The 20,650-nt window shown below is 40.3% G+C and overlaps 1 protein-coding gene across 3 annotated transcripts in view; it reads left to right on the plus strand.

Annotated features, from left to right (window-relative positions):
* MAP3K9 (mitogen-activated protein kinase kinase kinase 9) overlaps positions 1 to 14,645 on the plus strand; it is a 60,385-nt gene extending 45,740 nt beyond the window's left edge. For all 3 annotated transcript variants that reach the window (XM_068946129.1, XM_068946130.1, XM_068946131.1), the window contains 3 exons: positions 867 to 979; positions 1,660 to 2,475; positions 3,702 to 14,645. In XM_068946129.1, the coding sequence (XP_068802230.1) occupies positions 867 to 979; positions 1,660 to 2,475; positions 3,702 to 4,183 (1,411 nt within the window). In that variant the 3' untranslated portion in view covers positions 4,184 to 14,645. The remainder of the gene's footprint in view (positions 1 to 866; positions 980 to 1,659; positions 2,476 to 3,701) is intronic.
* Positions 14,646 to 20,650: the final 6,005 nt, after the last annotated feature.

Below are 20,650 nucleotides of genomic sequence, written 5' to 3' on the forward strand. Positions count from 1 at the left end.
ACTATCCTAAGTGCATATTAGCATTTCGCCAACAGTGTGGTGTGTTTCACGTTGGGATTTGGAGAAAGCCACTGCAGATCTCCCTATTCAGGCCATATTGATAGCTGAAGAAGAAAAAATGTTGCCAGTTGTTGGCCTGTCAGGTAGATATGCCACTTACTGCTGTTGTTTTTGATGTCACAGTAGTGCAGCGAGCAAATGGGATGCTGCTAATGAATTCCTATGAATTGATATTGCTAATGAGCTCAGGCACTGGGTGAAATGCCTTTAAACTCAGGTGACTTCAAAGTAGGGATTTGATTTTTAATCTGTAACTAAAAGAAACAATGATGTGATATATGATGTTAAGTTAGCAATTTTTCCGTAACGTTATATGTAGGGGCATGACTCTGCTGTTGTAATGACTGTAGCATCTTATTCCCAGTGAATGATCTTTGACTTTCATTGTTCATTTGTATTTCACATGGAAATGTTTTTGTAGATTTTCTTTCCCTCCTCCTGCTGAAAATTTATTTTGTACCTTCCGTGGTAGGTCTGCCTTGATTTAAAAATATGTGTTTCATCTAATTTCTGCAGCCTCTAAATGTTCTGTTAAATGGTTCTTTGTTCCGTTTTGCATTCATAGAAGTTGATGATGATCAACTGAGATCCTTTGACTGCGTGTTATAACAAATGAGGAGAGGACTTTTTTTGTATCTTAAGATGGTGTGAAGATGTTATAAAATGTCTTGCTACAGCAGGGCCTTAAACTTATGTAAGTTAAGGTAGATATGTGAATGCCCTAAATAGAGCAATAGAAAATACAGGTGGCAGGAAAGAAAGTTTGTTGTGAGCGCTAGACATTTTCTCCCATCTTTCTATTTCAGTCTGAAAGCTCTGGCAGAAGGATACAAACAGTGGTCATCCAGTGCTCCAAACCTAGGGAAGATCCAGAGAACTGCGCCTGCTTTTCCAGGATTCACCAGCTTAGCAGAGATGGGTAAAGAAATTCCCTGAACTTCACATCCTCATCCCCACTTCCATTCATGCTTGACTGAACTTCTTGTTTCCTTACCTTCACCTGGTAGCTTGTAGCAGTGGTTTTATTTTGGTTGCAACTCACATTTATTTTATTTTTTGCAAAGTAGCTACTTTCTCGTGTCTGCTTTTAGATTTTCTTTGTGTTCATCTCTCTCCTTGCCACACTTATCTGTTAAGCTAACAAGCTTCTTTTAATTTCCCTCTAGCTCCATGCTCCCTCTCAGTTAAATGTTCAGCATGGGGACTGGGTTACACCTTCACTTGCATGGAGAAGTCCTTCTCATTTTCCTGCCTTTTTGCTCCTCACTCCCAAATATATGAATTTACTCTGGAAGTAACAAAGGTAGATTTCTTCTAAAGTGCTCTTTGTTAGTTGAGCTCTCAAACATATCAGTCTGTCATTACTAAGTCTTCCACTTTGATAGTGTTCCCAGCAGCTACTTGTCTTAGCCTATCCGCTTTGGAGAGAATGCTTTGGAGACAATACCCTGTTAGTATTTGGCAACTGGTGAATTGTGCTTGAGATGATGACAGTTGTGTCTTCTGAAGAGAAGCTTAATTCTCATATATTTTTTAAGACATCATAAAATTTGTCAGTGAAAATGTTGCATACAAAGTGTGCTTTAATTTACTTTCCAGACGATGAAGACAGCGAATGTTTTAATGGAGAGGGCAAAGTGCACCCTTCACCTGGTCCCAACCAGTCATACCTCTGCATCCCATTTCAGAAGAATGAAGACTGGGATGGCCCTTCTAGTGATGCCAATGAAGAATCCACCCCTGTGAACTCCGCTACTAGCACCCCACAGCTGACGCCCACAAACAGCCTCAAACGTAGCGGCTCCCATCATAAACGATGTGAGGTTGCTTTACTTGGCTGTGGGGCAGTGCTGGCTGCTGCAGGCCTGGGCTTTGACCTGTTAGAAGCTGGAAAGTGTCAGCTGCTGATTGAGGAGGAGCCAGAACCACCCAAGGAAGAGAAAAAGAAGCGTGACAGCATTTTCCAACGAGCTGGACGTCCACGTAGGAGCACTAGCCCACCCTCCCGGAAGATCTTCAGGAAAGAGGAGCCCATGTTGTTTTTAGGCGAGCCATCCACATCCCTGACCCTTCTTTCCCTGTCTTCCATTTCTGAATGTAATTCTACCCGGTCCCTGCTGCGCTCAGACAGTGACGAGATTGTGGTGTATGAAATGCCTGTCAGCCCTGTGACAGTCAAGGCTCCCTTGCCAGCCATTAACAACCCATTAGTCAATGTCCAGATTGAGAGGTTCAAACAAGACCCCAACCAGTCCCTGACTCCCACACACGTGACAGTCTCTTCCCACACCCAGCAAGGTGGGCACAGACGCACACCTTCTGATGGGGCCATCAAAGGGACTGGACTGGTTGTCAATGGGTGCCCAACCAGTGGGTGCCCTTCCAGTAGCTGTTTAACTGGAACATTGGGAGCAGGTAGGTTTTCAGGCGTCTTCCTTTTGCTTTTCAGAATAAAGGCCTGAAAAATGTGATTACTTGGTAGGATGTAAACATATTGCATATATAGCGTCGTTGTGATGCGCAGCCCACAACAAGGGCTCACTAACGCTATGCTTACACCAATAATGAACAGGAAAATGCAATAATGTTTGTCCCAGCCTCTCTATACTACAGAGCTCTCTTTCAGCATCACTATATTGTGAGGCACAGCATATTATTATTCCTTAGGCAAAGGTGTTATCAAGGTACAAATATTGTTTGTGTTTTTGCGGTTCCTCATGGTTCCACCTCCATTGCCTTTATGCGCTTTTTTGTATTGATGTTACAATTTCAGAGCAAATTCTAATTTTTAAGGCAGTTAAATCTGGATCTCTGAAGCAGTTTGGGGCTGTGCCACTGTTAATTTCGCTCCTTTGCAAGCAAGAGGCATCTTTCTGGGTAGTGTGCTTTCACTATTACGGTCTTTAAGAAGGCCTGTGACTTGATAAATGCTTTCTTGTTTTCCTGCTGTAGTAATTCAGTAATACGAAATTAAATCTGATTTAAGTAGACTTTTCCTGATGGCAGAACAGAATGTAAGTTTCTGTTGAATGAATCTGCAGTAGAATTTGGGTTAATGGAGTTGAGAATACTCATTAAAATAGAATCCTAAAATGAAAACTTAAAAGTTACGTTGTGTTTTGGAGAAGAAAGAAAAAAACAAAAACTGTACAGAAGTGTCCACACTGTAACATTAAAGGACTCTTCCAGGAATTTGATCCAGCTCACCGCAAACAGGCGTCAAGTATCCTGCTATGTGAGTGTCTCCCCTGATCTGTTCAGGTTATTACTGGGGAATGTGCCCTCCAAAGGATTTGGAGAGCCCTCACCACTGACAGGAGGTCAAATCCGTGATCTTTAGTCTGAGAATGAAGAGAACAAATGAGAAAATGCACAGAGTACTCTGCCTATGCTGTGCCAGTGAAACAGGTGTTTCTCAATAACGTGTTCAGAACAGGATAGGAACAAAACAGAAAAAAGCAGTAATTCACTTCAAACTGATGTAATGTTACAGATAAAGATACAGAGGTTGTGGACTCTGAATGGAGGCTTTCTGCTTTGAAAGTGTTTTCATAGTGTGTATAATAAGCTAAGATCTGTTGAAACTGTTTAGCAGTGATATCTAACATATGTTTCCCTCTTTCACATTCTGTTTTGGATAGGTGTATTAAAAACACCCAGTCCAAGCAGAGATCCAAATGAGGTCCCTCGCCTGCCAGACCCCAACCTCGTTTTTCCTCCAACCCCAAGACGATGGAATGCACAGCAGGACCCCGCACTGGAAAGACCCAAGACACTGGAGTTCCTGCCCCGGCCGCGTCCTGCAGCCAGCCGGCAGCGGCTTGACCCCTGGTGGTTTGTGTCGCCCAGCAATGCCAAGGGCGAATCTTCTGCCAACAGTTCAAGTACTGACACTCCAAGCAATCTGGACTCCTGTTTTGCTAGTAGCAGCAGCACTGTGGAAGAGAGACCTGGACTTCCTGCACTGCTTCCTTTCCAGGTGGGTCTTCCTGTGGAGGAGCGGACACTGTTGGACATAGATGCTGAGGGACAGAGCCAAGACAGCACCGTTCCGCTATGCAGAAGTGAACTTAACACAAACAAAGCTGCAGCGTATGAACTCAAGCAAGAGTTCTGGTCTTAGTATGAAATCCACTGGGGATAGTAAGCCCCTTTAAATTCAATCCTACTTCTTGCACTGAGAATGCACTTTGAAGACAGATGAAATGGAGGGATGCTACAGAGATCATATCATGGTGCTGCCTCTGCTGAAGATGTGTTTTCCGACTGCCTGATTTTTTTGTCCGCAGCTGGAAGTAACTTGGCAACTCAGAGCTGCTGACTTTTGCTGTGGGGTTTTTCTGTAGTCTTCCCTGTCCTTATTGCAGTTTGAATCTGCAGTAAGCTAAAATTACCGTATCAAAGTCTCTGTTACTGACCTTGTAGGATTTGGCACTTGCAGTTTATTGGTATCTATCCTGGTATTAATCAGTATTTTCAAAACTCAAGTATTAAACTACAGCAGACACGAGTGTTCAGTGTTTTCCCAAGGCTTCTAGGATGGAAATAAGCAAATACCTGGAGACTAGCTTCTCTGAGTTGTATTCAGATCATTGGGTAGGCCTGGGAATCATGGTGCCCCCACTGAAGGAGCAAAAGTAGCTATGTTACACTCCCTTGCCCTCATTTGCTCACGTGATAGATGCAAGGTGGAACAGGTTGCTGAGGGAGGACGTGCAGTCTCTGTTGATGGTGCTGATGTTGACTTTGAGAACAAATTAGACTGTCAGGAATGAGTAGGTGTAGTTGATCCTGCTTTGAGGCAGGGTGGATGGACTTCGATGATCTCTTGAGGTCCCTCTCAGCCCTATTTTTCTATGACCCTATGCTTTCAAAATTATGAAGGGGGATGGTATGGCTGTTTACTCTAGCTAGCTTTTTTTGTTTTGGGCTTTGGATCCACCCGCCGCTGCCTTTTCCTGTATCCCAGGTTCATGGTCAAGCTGTCTCAGCTCTGGGAAGGGAACTGGCAGGCACTCTTTCTTTAAAGCTGTGCTGGCTTGCAGAAACAAGTTCTTATGTGTCCCCTCAGTCCTTTTTTTTTTTTTCCTTCTTTTTCCTCCTTTTTCATGCTTTTTATGAGTGGCCCTGGGTTTTGACACCCAAGAGTGTTCTAATGCACACTGATTTTCGAGATGGAGACTGTGTTGTTTAGTAGCTGGATTGTGCAAATAAAAATCAGAACAGCTGGGTTCTGTTTTATTTTGCCACTGACTCACTGTGTGACCTTGGGCAAATAATGTAACCTCTGTGCCTGAATTTCCCCATCTGTAAATAATAGGGATAATACCTACCTCACAGGGGGGTGGTTTGGGGCATTTGTGATATGTACAGAGTCCTTTGAGATCTTTACGTGGAAGGCACTATAGGCATGTAAAACATTATTCTTGTTTAAATATGTAAAAAAAACCTCCTAACTCTGGAGCAGGAACAGGCCCCTGTCTTGAAGGAGGAAGTCACACAACTAGGGTGTGCCTATGCTCACAGCTTTCTTTACAAAGAATGCAAGTGTCTGTGCCTCTACAAGTATATCTTATTGGCTTGAATAAGAGCTTCACCCTTTTCCCAGCTTTGGCACCCTAAATAAGGGATACAGCCTTTACATTAGTGTATTAGGGTAGTCTGCTTTATTGCAAGGTACAGCATGGCTGTTCACTCTTGTTATGCAGATCTGTACTCATTTTGCTAGTGTACTGACCAGTTGGGTGCAAATGACTGATTTGAGAGTGCTGTGCTCAATCTATTAGGGAAGTCCTGTTGTGAAGATAGTGCAGCTGAATGCTGTTTGCATCTGTTCAGCACAGAGAACATGAGTGATCAGATGTCTGTAACCTAATGTTAGAAACCAGCATGTGTGGGGAAGGACGGTACTTGGGTTTTTTTTAAATTCTGTGTTTGAGGGTTAAAACCAGCATACTGCCATTAGTCAAGTGCACCCCTTTTTCAAGCGAATATAGTACATTTTCCTGTAGAAAGGGCACGTGTTTTTGCTTATCACATTCAATGAAACCTGGTTAATGGCAGAATTACTTTTTGCTGCCTACCCCGTTGAGTGCTCCAGAGCTAGTGTTAATGATGCTACATTAATTAGCTGCTGATTCTGGATAGACTGTTGTCTGTGTAGACAAGGTATTCTGGTGTGGAGGTAAGCTACTTACTTTAGAAAGAAATCTGTTTCTGGCATTTATTTGGTTAAAAGCAGGCTTTTAGCATTATTAATTTCTTATGCATTCATCCTTTTGCTGTCCACTTCTGTAACCTCAGTTTGTGTGTGACCCAGAGACTATTTAAAAAAAAAAAAATCACAAGCAGATGGTTAATTTTAATTGTACTGTAGAAACAGACTCAAGGAGAGCCCAGCCACAGGCTGTGTCACAGGGACTGTGGAGATGAAAACATCTGAAACATCAAAAAAATCTAATTTGCATAGTCTCCCTTATCCTTTTAAAAAATCTGAAACAAAACTAGATCAGCTGTTGTGAAGTGTAATGCTTTCCACTTTAAAAAATATCATCACAAAAGTTGTGGAAAGCAACATCTGCTCTGCAAAGACATCACCTGCCATAGCTCTGTTCTAATAGAAACTTTTAAAAGTCAGTTTAGTTGTTTGGAATAGGAGGATACCTTTCTAGGCTGCACTGTTTTAACTCAGCCTGGTGGACTTGCTGCAAGTTGGCCAGTTGCTTTAACAGAGTCAACTATAAGGTTCTTATCCAGTTCCCAGTAAGCAAGACATCTGTAAAGCCCTGTTGTTCTGTCATCTCCTCTGCTTAGGAAAGCTGAGAATGGACTATCAAAATCCCTTTCTTCTCTCTGCCACTTAGATAATTACTTGGTGAAAGCGGTGTATCTTGTGGTTAGAAGTATTTTGCTCTGAAGGGCATCTGTCACTAACCACAAATGGCAAAGGAACAGAGTAGAACAGATGAGAAGGAGTCAAGGATCCAGACCGGAGTCCCCGACCTAGATAATCTCTTTTACTAAGCTGCTGGAGAGACTGGGTAGGAGCACAGGGATTTTCTTAAGCGCTTCTTGGACAGAGTTCTCTGCTTTAATACGTGAAATAAAACAAGGTAGTCTCTTTGAGTGTCAGCCCATAACTAATACACTCTTCCTGTTGTGAGCTCTGTGACAGACCGGAGGTATCAGGCATGAGGAACCTGCTGTAAAACGAAGCTGTCTGCTTTAGCAAGTGGTGGGGCTTTCTCTGACAGGCAGGGGGCTCTCAAGGCTAGCAGTTGTCAGGTGCTTTACCTCATACATACTCAAAAGCTGTTGCCATTGCTGTCATGAGGGCCTGGGGCCATGTGCCTATTTAAGCTTGGTCGTGACCTTTCTGTATATCCATCTCCCCCATCCTGGTTTAATTTCTCTCCTGCCCTAATCTGTTTTTCCCCTTCCCTGTTGCAGGAGCTGCTGATGCTCCAGATCTCAAAAGGAGTACTTCATTGTAGTTCACTAGATTACTGAGAAGATATAAACCAGTCGGAAAGCTCACAAATCCTCATTTCTTCTACTGGTGACTGGTATTCCCATTTTTCAGTGAGATAAAGGTCTTAGAATTAAATTGGTTGACGTATCTCTACAGCAGTGTGCTCTTGAGAGAGATGGTGAAAATCTTGCTATAAAAATATTATAATGAATGTATTGATTCTTCAGTATCTGAATAAGGTGCACTTTTTTTTGCCGAGAAAATGAGGAAAAGATAGCATGAGAGCATGAAATTGCTGAGCAATCTAAGATAGAATGACAAAAGAATGGAGTAAAATTTATGTTAAAGTAATTGCAGGGCTCACAAAGAGAGACAATGACAAATCTTATAACCAGTAGTAATAGCAGTAAACAAGATTGTTGCTGAGAAGAGAAATTTTTGCCATCTGGAAGTACGTACATACATATATATACCCACACACATATGTGTGTGTGTGTGTGGTTTTTTAAAAATAGTTAACTATTTTATATCACTAAATATGTCACTAATTTGTGGAATTGATATGTTGATTTAGGAAACAGAAAAAGTTTGCCAGCCCTTTAAAATGTGCTATCCATCTAGTCTGTTTTTCCTGTAAAGTTGAGCAGAAAGCATAAACCTAGCAACCAGTACTAAAGATGATAAATTGTTCATACATTTCTGCTGCTTTCACAGGAATTGTGTGGAACAGGTAGAGAGAGAAAAAAGCGTCTATGTCAAAACCAAGATTATGGCTATGGGCTTTTTCTAATAGTGTTGCTTCCTATGGACTGCACAGGGCTCTATTTTGCCATCAAGTAGTTCTTATCTCCTTTAGATCCTTTTCAGAAGTACAAATGTAACTTTTTATAGGTATTTTTTCCCCTCAGATTGTTATTGTAGTGGGACGATATCAGTATGGGGCAGGGAACCTCAGTGAAAATATTCTTTTTGTACTGGTTTTCTAACAAAATGAGTATTTTCAATGTGATTTTTTTTTGTCATTGGCGTGGAAAGACCTGTTCTGGTTTAGCTTGCTTTTATGATGAAGTATTTTTCTGTATCTCTAGGAAACGGGGTAGTTGCCTTCCTCTTCATAGCATGTTGTTATCTTAAGACTTTATATGGACAATACTGCATAGAGATATACTTCAGTTGTCATTAAACTGGATACCTCATTCTGTTGAAGGTGAGGCAATAATAATCAAGTAAAGAAAGGCCTTTGTTATCGAGAGTGTTTCATTAAAAAGGAAATGATAGGAAACCTACTAACTTGGATCAGCTTTCTACCTTGAATATGAACTTTTATTTGAAGCTTAATTGATCCCTGTGGGATGAATATGGGAGCTGGAGTCCCATTGGATATATGGAACCAAACCTAATACTGTATCCCAGAGTTCAGTTATTGCCTGTTACTTTTATAAGTAGTTTTAAGCAAATATTAATATTTTGCTGCTTTGGGTGTTTTTGAAACCCTTTTTGGAAAAGGATGCTCATCACTTTCTAACCTTTTTCTGTGTGTTTTGGAAGTATTCTTAAGAACTCTTACCAACTCTGTGGGGAATAGGGATGCTTATGCCTTGCACAGTGATAAGGATCCTCTTCAGCTTCACTTCTTTCAGCGTGGAACAAGAAAACCAAAATTGGTAAATGAAGGTTTGGTCCTAATCCTGTTGCTGTAGGACAGTTGTTTTGCTTCCGTAATTATAACGCAAGACAACAGCTTGGCTAAAACTGAACATTAAATGATAACGACAGAATAGGCATGTGTTAAAACACATAACGTATTTGCAAACAAGCAATGTATGCAGAATATGTGCAAGAGAGAACCAAAATATATTCATGCCATCACAGAGAAAAATTTTCAGACTTCATTAACCTTCAGCTGATTATATAACGATGGTATCTTTAAGAGCGATACCTTCCTACTTTATTCTGTTTTTTGATTATAAGAGTAAAATATGGTGGGTGTTATGGCCAGTGGTAGATTAAAATATAGTGGGTGATATGGCCAATGGTGTTGTATCTTGCTGGTCAGAAAGAGTTTTTAACCAATTTTTAAAATGTGTTTCTATTTCCATATCCTGTTTGTGGTTTTTTTTCCTTTGTTCATGGGTTTTCCTTTTGGGGGGTTAATAAAAGACTTAAGTCTTTTAAGAGGAAGTGAAATTTGTTTCCTCAGCCCTACTTCCAAAAAGTTTTGCAAAGCAGCATAGAAGCGTATTTGTGGCCTATTCTGCCACTCCCTCTATTGAACACAGTAGTGGAATACCACATGCTGCAGTCGTAATGTGGATTTGCTTCTGTTTTCTATCATGTTCAGCGTTTAAGCAGCTTTGCCATTTGTTAGAGCTGAGTACAGCTTCTGAAATGACCTACCTAATCTTTGTTTTTGCATTTTAAAAATAGTCGTTCCAATACTGAGGTGTCTGTTCTTGATTTTTAAGGTAGCTTTCCACTGTTAATTGGGTGGTGGGTCTGATGCAGCTACCGGAATGTTTCTTACAGTGTTCCCCTCTAACAAGGATCTCCTTTTTTTTGCTCTGGGAAATCTTCAGCACTTCATTGATGTTGTATACAGAAAACATGTTTCATCTCATTCTGTACATGAGCAAGAAGCTTATGACCAGGACCATCATTTTCCTACTGAGAGCAAGATTCTTGGGCTTTTTTTTTGTTTTTTTTAAGCTCTAAAGTACAAATGTGTGTTTTAGGTTCATCCAGTATTCCCAGGTGCCTTCCCCTTCACAAGCTTCCTTGCTAGGGCTGTAGGTTGTTTTAGTTTGAGGAGATCCTTGGTTATAACTTCCAGAACTTCACTGTTCTTTATCATACATCAGGTCAAATACCAGCCTCATAGACATTTTATGTCCCCCCATTCACTGAAGTGCATACACCTCTGTGGAAATAAGAGTGCTGTTACTATCTCTCCCTATTTCTTGATTAGAATTTGAAACAAATGGTTTTAGTGGCTGCCTCTATCCCATCTTTATTACTCATTCTTGTTACCATAGTATTTTGGGGCCTAAGACTGGAAACCAGTGGATTATGTGCATGTGTTAGAGCTGAAGTGTTTCCAGGCTAGGAACATAAGACACAGCAACTTGGTGAGAGGGGGAAGTAAAAGTAGAGGTTAGCAGGAAAAAAGCAATACAAGAATGATGTCGTAAAGAGTGTTGTCATAAGCAACAGTCAGAGGATACCAGCTGCCTGATAGTGGCATCACATCTTGGCATCACAGGAAAGCTGGGTCCTAAAAGAAGAATTTGAGTAATGTGTAGTGACTTTGTTTCTGGTTAATTGATTTTATTTTACCCTGAGCTACCTCATTTGTAAAGATGGAATGGGAAGAAAGTGTAAGAACTGCATTAAAGAGTCGGTTTAGGCTGGTGTGATGGGAGGACAGAGGAAAATACTTGCATTTGGCTCTTTGACGTTCAAATCCCTGATGGAAAGTAAAACCAGCAATTCACTTTCATAAAATAAGATTATATTTGCTTTTACTATGATGTAGGCCTCAGAGTAAACAGTATATTAGAAGGCAGGACGTGTTTCCTGGTAGCGTCTGATCTATGGAAGAGCTGATTGTCTGCAGTCTGAAAAGTGGTGATTTCATATTGGTCATTATTGCTTTTAATGATGAAGATCTGTAAACCCAGACTTTTCTTTTTTGAAGTAATCTTATGTACTCTTAAAGTACTGGACCTTACAGACAATGCTGAGTGTTTCCCCATATTTGCAGTACTGATTTCCTAATATATCTGATCCTAATGCAGACATTATCATATCGGAATGCTAATAATGTACAGATAGTCCAGTGTAGCTAATATTAAGAAACCATAATGTATTTTTAGTGCAAAATGTACTAGATTCATAAGGTTGGCTTAAAGTGGGCTACTGTTAGTTCTGCTAGCTGATGGGGTCAGATGGATGCGCAGATGGCAAATGGGGGCTTAAATCCAATTTGCAGGAGAAATGTCAAAGTTGTATTTACTTTGAGTTTATTGACAAAAAAATCATGTTGAGTGAAAATTCTCCCCCCCCCCCCCCCCCCATTATTCTTGAGCACGCTATTCAGAAACATTTTTTTAGGATCTTGTCCATGCTGGGATTTTACCTTCGAGGGTAGTTAGTGAGAACCCACACTGTACACAATTTTTTTCCTAAAGCCCTAGCATAACACCAGGACAATGTGTTTTTATGTATGTTGTTTAGGAGTGATAGACACTATCTTCCTGTCCTACCTTGCTTGTTCCAGTTTAGCATTTGCTCAAGAGCAGATGCTGAGGTTAGGTAAAGCTAACCTGCTCCTCCTCTTGAAGCAGGAGGAGAGAGACGCTTGGGTCTATGAAAGAAGCAACAGTGTTCTAGCCATGTCCTGGTGCTTTCCCCTTTCAGTCTCTAAGCAGCAGAGGTTATAGTGGAGTAGGAAGACATGCTGGTGTTTTTTCAAGCTTCATTGATAAGAATACTGCTAACAGTAGATTTCAAAATATGACTGGATGAGTTCCCTGGGAACCCTTGTACTTGGTTCCTTTTCATTGGGTTTCAAAGCAGATCTGGCCTTTGATTATTGTTTGGTGTAGCTCAGTTGCCCACTGAACTTCTTGAGCTTAACTACAACTTGAGGAGAACTGAGCTGCTTCCTTGAGTTCTTCTGGAATTTGTGGCTGTGGCCATTTCTCAGCTCAGGGGTAGGGTAATGTGATGTTTTCTCCCGATCTGTGTCATAAAATGAGTTGTCAATCTCAGTCCACTGGCCTGATATTCATAGCAGAATTGTTCTTCTGTCTTGCATGCTTTAATGAGCAGCACTTAAATGTCAAGATGGTTAGCATTTGCATCTGAATAGGGTAGCTAATACCTCTTAGCTGATTTTTCACACTGCAGCTCAAGCAGATGTTACTGCATCAGTTTTGCCATTGCTCTGTTTACAAGGTTATGGTGACAACCATAACATCTAGAAATCCTAGACTGAATAAAGCAGCAGCAGCAGAGAAAAAATAAAAAGGGGGAGGGAAAAAAAAGGCGTTACCAGTGCTTGTCAGCTGAATAATTGAGTTTGGCCAGAACTCTTTGCAGAGAGTGAAAGGCATTCTTCTGTAATATGGGTCTCTTTGGGGGATAAGTGAATTCCAAGTGGAGCACATACCTAGATCCACTTAAAGTCAGTAGGCACCAGTGCCTCTCAGATTTGGCAGTTTTAATTAAAAAAAAAAATTAAGAACATCTAGTATTAAAAGTTCATATTTAGGGGACCGTTTCTTTAGATCCTCGTACTGTTTTGGTAAACTTAAGGGAGAAGCTTGATTCGAGAAAGCTTTTTACCACATGCTTAAATATCACTGAAGTCAGCAGAATGTATCTGTGGGTCTTGATGCACAAGACCAAGTCAGCAAAGCTCTTTTAACCTAAATTGGAGATTTAGGCTACACACTTCCTTTGTCAGAGGAAAGAGTAAACATACTTGAAGCTCCTCCACAAGCCGCTGGGAAAATGCTGGCTTGATTGCTGTGACTCTTGTGGCCTTTCCATGCCTGCACATGCTGATGCCTGTTTGATTGCTAATCGTTACTGTAAGCAGGGACAGCTCTGAGAGAGTGTGTTTTTGACACAAGAGGAAAGAACCACTACTTCCACACTAGCAGGTTGCTAGCTGTAAAGGGGTGCTCTGTTGTGTGTGGAGGTTGTGTGTATGTACAAATGTCAATTTAACCTGAGGCCTTTCTTTCCTCAGGTTTTTTCTCCTTGCATAAATGCATCCCTCCAGGCTGGTGGACAGACCTGACAAGTTCAGCAGCAATCAGCACCCACCACTGTTGGTAGGGTTCGTGTTTGTCAGCTGCTGGCCCAGCACTCTATGTGTGCTGGTATATATGACTTCCCTTCCTCATTAATTCAGGACAAGCTGAAAATACCCGAGATGTTTTGTCTGACTGTAAGTTGTGAGAGGCTTATGTAGAGTGAGGAGGGCAACAGTGGTGGAAAAATCAGGGAAATTACCAGTGCTTTTAACTATGTATCTTCTGTGACTTTGAAAGAATTTCTCAGCCAGAGAATGTATTTTCTCCCTCTTTTTTCTAAACTATTTCTTTCTTTTGCCTTATTAATTGTGGCTCTGCTCCTGCTTCTATTTAAAGCCAGTTGCAAAAAAAATCCATGACTTGACTTTCGTTGGTACAATGTTATAAATCTGAAGAACCAGGTGAGTAGATTACTCTATTGTGAAATCATGCCCCCGTGCCCATTTTTTTGAGATATGGGATAATTCCTGCTCCTGTTGAAAAATCTGTGTGGAGGATGTTAGGTACTTTGTAAAGAACTCCAAATACTCTGCAGGACTGGGATTCATCTTATGAATTGTTACGTATTTCAGTCTGTGTTTTGGAGACCTCTGTATGTCTTCTCTCCTCCTTATGGTGTTCAAAAGTCTATTGCTATGGGAGTGGCACTTGAAGGTGTATTTTGCCCTAAGAACCTGCAATGAAGCAGTTACCTTAGCAAAAGGTAAGGTACCCCAGAACTGAGTAAAAATAACTGAGGCCACCGAGTTTATCTTGTTTGTGTGATGAAATGTTGTCAAATGAAGTGATTTGTTGGAGCCTTCCTTTAACTTCTGTTCGGCAGTAAGCTTAGAGGAAAATAAGATTGCATTATTTTTAAAAAGCTTTATTTGTGACCCAGCTGTTGCCTCTGACCCTCCTGGGCTTAAATAGTTAATTATATTAATGTCCAGTTTGTTTCACTGTAGGTAACACATCAACTGAATACTCTTGTGCATAATCTACTGTATCTTTCCTCTGTTCTGTGTCAATGTATTATGTGTATTTGGATTACAGTTCTTTTTTGTATTAAATTATTTTATGTTATAGAACAATATTTAAGTGAAGCAAAGAGCTAATGAAAGTTGTTGGCGTGTTGGGGTTTTTCTCTTTGCTTTTTTTTTTTTGGATGTACTGTAAATTGTAAACCAAGGATGCCAAGCAGGCTTGGTTCAATGGCTAAAATTATTGTATTACAGTGTAATGCTGATCTAGGCCTTGTCTCAACACTAGAGCACACAGACTTGAATAAAACTGTTATAAAAGTGATTGGCTTTAGGTCTTGAGTACTTGATTTTGTGCTTCAGATAATTTTTAGCAGGTACTTAGAATAGTAGTGGCATTATCTTGCACTGAGGAACTCATCATTTTTCCCAGTACCACAACAAGTTTACCTTTTTTTCTGATCAGCTGTTCCAGCTCTAGATCCTCCATAGGGTTTTATCTTTTTTTTGCTAAAACCCAGGCAGCTTAGCCTGTATGTGTCAGTCCTGACACACAGTAGCTGTCTGCTAACCTACTTCTGGCTTTTCTCTGAACAGGTTACTTAACCTTAATACAAAAATTATATAATTAATATTTCTGTTACGTTAGTTTAAGATTTTCCTATTTATTTAGCATCCCGGTTAGAATGTTAATCTGAATGCCTGAGCTTGGATCTAATAAAGTAGCACATTTTGTGCATGATGACATTCGGTAGATGGTGTTTAGATTCACTTTTGATGCTATATCTTTGTCCCCTGACACCTCATTTAATGAGACGTTGCTGCTTGAACAAGGAACTTTTCAAGCAGCTTTTCATCTCTACTGTTAGTGTGAAAGTCAGAGCAAGATAGTTTTGATTCCTGGGTTATACTTTTGCTCTTCTGTCTGCCACCAAGCCATCATTTAGCTTTCTCCATTTTAAGGCACGTAGCTGCACTGATGAAGGACTGTGCACTACAAAATCCTAAGTTTCAGAGCGGCCTTTGAGAAAGGGATGTTTCTCTAATGCAGTGATGTGCAAGAAATCCTATATCCTTGTACTAGATATGGAGACTGAATAAGCATTGATAGAGTATGACTAGTCATATGTTCTGTTTGAGATGATGTAGTGATGGTTTTGGGATAGACTGGAAGGAGAGTGGGAATGCAAACAAGTTTAATTCATTTTTCATGCCGTTATTTCTAATTGCATTTTTCACCTTTTTTTACAAAAGGTATCTTGTAATGGATTATCTTATAAATTATCTTTCTCTCCCTAAATCCTGAATGTCTCAAACTAAAACAAATATTTCATGTCTATCTTACTTCTGTGATGTTTTACAGAATGGGATTCTGTTCTAAAAGAATTAGATTTCCTAGCTGTAGTTATTCTCCTGTCACAGCCGTGAGGTTACAGTGATGCTCAAGCTTGCATCATCAGGAGCAAACATCTAGATGCATCATGACAGATAAAATTCTGCCGCGGAATACAGCCTCTGTAGAAAACAGTAGGAGCACAAAGCACTGCAGCAGTACCTAAAAATAAAGCTTGAGGTTTTCCAGCTCGGGGAATCTAACCACTTCTAGTAGAGACGGAGGATCCTAAGTGGAAGCTTCTAAAGTCAGCAGGGGTACAAAGTAAACACACCAGCAGATGCTCTAGGCTGAGTAACTTTAGCTGTTTATTTGGTTGATGTGTATGAAAAGGCTGGGCACTACAAATTCTACAGCCCAAATCTGTAGCATGGGCAAAGTTATAAGTTACTTTGATAAATTTATCCTTGAGAATTTATAGGAGATATATCAGAACTAGATTGGATATTGTAGGAACGGGTGCTCTTGTGAGTTTGAGTTCTGGCTTCTCTTTGGGAAGACATTTCCATGTCTAAGAGGCTTTGCTAATGTTGGCTTTTTTTTTTTTTTTTAAAGCTTGGGTTCAAACTGGATTATAGTATTGTGTCAAGTGGAAATTAGAACTGAAACCTGAAATTTCATGGAGTTCTCAGGCTGCATCTCAGCTTCAGTGGCAACTAACTAATTTTTTGCAGATCTATGAGAATTTTGGGGAATTATTTGTTTATTTCTGTAGTATTTGCGGTTTGTTCTCACAATTTGAAAACCTCCTCTTCTGACTGAAAAAGAGAACTATTGCACAGTAAAAGAAGTTTCGGTTTTACTGGGTAATCACATAGAGAAAAGGATTTGCATGTTATATTTGTATACTAATTTTACAGAAAGGAATCTATATATTCTGTGGGGGTTTCAAGTAGATTTCAACATGCTTTGTGGTTCTTAAAACTACTTATTTTGAAATTTTATTAATTGACATGTGATTTACTTTTAAGTCTTGATTAATTTAACAAAGAACAACTTGAAGTGGAATGAAAAGAGGGTAAGATCAACTGAAGGCCAACGTAATATAAAGTAGAACAAGACCATAATCACATTATTAGATATAACCATAGCCCATATACTTTGTGCCTGCAGAATTTGCTCTGAAATTTATTCCTTTCTACTGAAATCATGTTATAGCACGTCAACTTTAATACTAAACATGTCTGAATGTTCAAAAGAGCAGTGAATGAATGGTATTACCTGTCATAATTGCAGATAATATTAAAAGAGCCAGCTCTGATAGATGCAAATGTCTCGGCCCATTGTGTTCCCCAATGGGACCCTGAGCCAGTAGTTGAAGTGGTCATTGTACCAAGAAGCAAAGAGCTATTATTTTGCAGAAGTCTGGCTTTTTTGGTTTTGGTGATCTTTCTGAAGTTTTCTCTGGCTGTCTCTCGCTCTCCAGTTTTTCCTACAGCTATTCTCATCTACAGACTTCAACGGGGCCAAGGAATCGGAGCAGAAGATCAGATGGCAAAAAGTGGGGGAACTAGACGGAAAAGCAGGCAAAATCAGTGGCCAGTTTGACCCAACAGCTTTGGTTTATGAAGTCCTGAAGCTGGTTACCAGCTCTGTTCTTCATTTAGCTAAGTGACCAGAGTATAGTAAAGAGCTGTGATACTACAATTGGACTTCCTGAAAAGGACAGCAAGACTCATCCTAAAAATACTCGCAACCGACATATATCAATGACCGTTTTCCATGTGAGCTCTAGCTGCAGGTGTTTATGTACACTTCACAGGATCGGGATGAAGAGCAACCTGCAACCAGGGAAGAAATGAATGTTTCTTGTACCTTAGAATTGCTTATCAGTGGATAATTTCCAGGCATTTGATCCCATTATACGTCAAAACCCAGGTGGCCCTGATTATAACAGCATTGCGCATCAATATCATACTAACCTTATGCAGGTATCCTTATTTGTATTAAACTATGTACTCTGAGACAATTCTTAAATTACAGAACAAGACCTCGTTTAGGAAGTAGTGAAGTGCATTCAGTTACATGTAGAACTGGAAACGATATAGCTATTTGTAGAAGCCCATCTCTTCTCCAAGATTCAGAAGATGCCTGGGACTATGCTACCTTTCCTGTTCTCATAAGTACTTCAATTGTTTACATCTCCTCTATGCAAGTGGTGCAATTCTGCTGCTGTTTTCCCTTTAAAAAAAAAAAAAAAAAGCCTTGATGACAATGTTCACCAAATGTCTTAGCCACTTAGGTGACTGTTCTTCTTGCTCTTGTCCTCCATCTGGGAGGAATTTGTAATCAATTCCCACTTCATTCTTTAGTAAGGCAGCAGTATGGGAGTGGAAAGGGAAAAAGCTATTTTTTGAGAGACAGCAAAGCAGGAATATAGTGTAGAACATGTGATATTCTCTCAGCTGAATGGAGAGCAAAGAAAGTTGATCAGGCAACATGACAAATACATTTGTGAGTGTATTTACCTGAACACTTAATAGCCATTCTCTAAGGGCTGCTCAAGACTGAGAACATGATGAAAACACTGACTCTGCTCAGGGCATGGATCTGTGTTTTTGTGATGAGTGCTTAGCTGCTTGTAGGAGGGGAAGGCACTCTACGGCGAATGTGACCTGTAATAGAGTGACTTTTAAGGTCCAAACTCTGCTCCAAGGTGTGCTTTTGATGTGCATCTCAGTATTACAGGGTTTCTTCTGCTCCAGGACTGCATTCACCAAACAACTTAGTGTCTGCACATCTGGCTCTTGGCATGGAAGAACCAAGGAAAAGTTGTGATGCTATACTGATGCTGTGTGAAATGTGGGAGGTACTGGAGCAGATTGAGAGGCTGGAAGTCTGTTCAGTGAGGGTAGTGCTCAGAGTGCAAGTCTCAATGGATTTGATGTTGAGCAGATCAGTGATTGTATTAGGTATGAGGAGATGGTAAATATACCAAGCATCGTAACAGCTTGTGTATCGCCACTTGTCATACCAAGATACTCCTTTAGGGGCTGGATATCTATGCCTGCCAGGCTGTAGTGGCTGCATGACATCTGTCTGTTAGTCAAGCAACCTCAATTGCAACAAGAATCCTGCAAGCACATAGAGAACAGGTCCGGGAGGAGAAATTCTGGCCTCAGAGCAGCTAATGCAGATTTATATGTTGGAAATAAAGTGTGGATAACCTTGCAGCTGGGGTTCTACACTGAATGAGTAGGACTTGTAGAGCCAGTCAGAAGTAAGAGGATCTTCTAAGCAGTTGTGATTTCTGAAGGAGAAAAAGAGCCATCACAGAAAAACTGTAGCTTACCTCTTGATCACTAATTCTTACCCATCCAGCTAAATAGTGAATTGATTTAAAAAATGTTGAATAGTGCAAAACTGAAAGTAATGTCTGTAGAAACTTGGAATTTACTTTCCTTCCTTTCTGCAAGTCCTTTCTGTTCTTGTACCTATACTGTCTTCAAGATGTAAATGCTATCTAGTATCTGTCCAGTGTGAGAGGGCTTTCAGGACTAAGAGGGGCCAAGAAGCTGCCATGGGAGAGCCTTTTATTGCCAGTAATGTTAAGTATTGCATGATCAGTTAATCGAGTGTTGGAAAAGGTTTTTCTTTCTTCTTCTGAAGTATGCAGTGGTTGGGTAACTGGTGGCAACCTTGCTGATAAGCTTTCTGGATGGCTAGGGAAATCTGGGGAACAGACCTGCTCTGTGCAACTGCTGTTTTTTCTCTTCTGATAGAAAATTGACACATCTAAAAGATCTCTTTTTCATGCAGTTCTTACTACTTTAGGCTCCATCCCAGACTGGCAGTCTTAACCTTGTTTGAGACCATTTGTAAATTTGCTCGTTCTTCAAAGGTTTTAGTATGCATTGGGATGTTGCCTGTATATATTCAAAACACACAATTGAGAGCAAGGCATGCTGGTCAGTAGCATTCCCATTAACCTCTTTTGTGGCTGAAGCACTACGCAACCATCACTTCAAAAGCCATGGACCTTGTCTATTAGTCCTACAGCTAACGTAGCCGTTTTATTTGCTATTGAGTTTGCTTCAGTTTACAGGTATTGACTGTCTAGATCCACTGTAGTAAAACAGATTGAATCTGTCAGACTTCAGAGTTGGCAGAGCATTTGGTTCCCTCTTCTTGATGTGTTTCTTATGTGGCTCATTACACCCCTTTCTGCTCTGCTATTGAGCTGTCTTCAGAAAGTGGGATGTTTATTATATACATTCTTTTCAGTAGATCACAGTACACAATGCGCCATATAGTTTTCTATTTACTCTGTGTATGGGAGTAAATGCTATTCAGATTATAAGAGGGTCTCAATTTTCTTCAGTTTTATTATCTAAAGTGACCACTTACTAAACTGACTGAGGAAATAGTCTAGTGTTTCTTTTGCTTGGTTGCTAAAGCACAAGCTGTATGGTTTTGTAACCATATTGATTGTGCATCTTGGGAGATAAATCTGTTGGTATTGCTAAAGGTTTTGCAGGTACTGTATGTGACTTGTGGCTGGATTTATGATCTTCTCCGTCTGACGCTTTGATACAGCAGTGGCTTAAGTTGTTTGGGTCCCACAGAGGTATTCCACCCTGACCCCACAGCTGCAGGAATTTGTTTTTGTTGGTATTTATTTCTCCTGTCCTCCCTCAGATATCTCCACGTACTCCTCCCTTTCCAGAATTGTTGGAAAAGTAAGTAATGAGGTAAGGAGGAGGAACTGGATGCAATAGCAATCACATTTATACAGAAAAATGTAAGTTGTGTGTCTGGCAGTGAACTGTTGGAAGTCATGGCCGTTTAGGTTGACACTCTCCTCTTTTCACCTCTAAAGTGTTTTTTGGTTTTTCATATTTACTTTAGGTAAGAAACAGCTTGATTTTTAGATGGTTACTTTGAATCTATTAACTCTTTTTCAAAATTTACTTTTTTTGAGCTATCTCCAATCCAACAGTGT

The sequence above is a fragment of the Struthio camelus genome, chromosome 5 (genome assembly GCF_040807025.1).
Source record: "Struthio camelus isolate bStrCam1 chromosome 5, bStrCam1.hap1, whole genome shotgun sequence".
In the NCBI taxonomy this organism is placed as follows: Eukaryota; Metazoa; Chordata; class Aves; order Struthioniformes; family Struthionidae; genus Struthio; species Struthio camelus.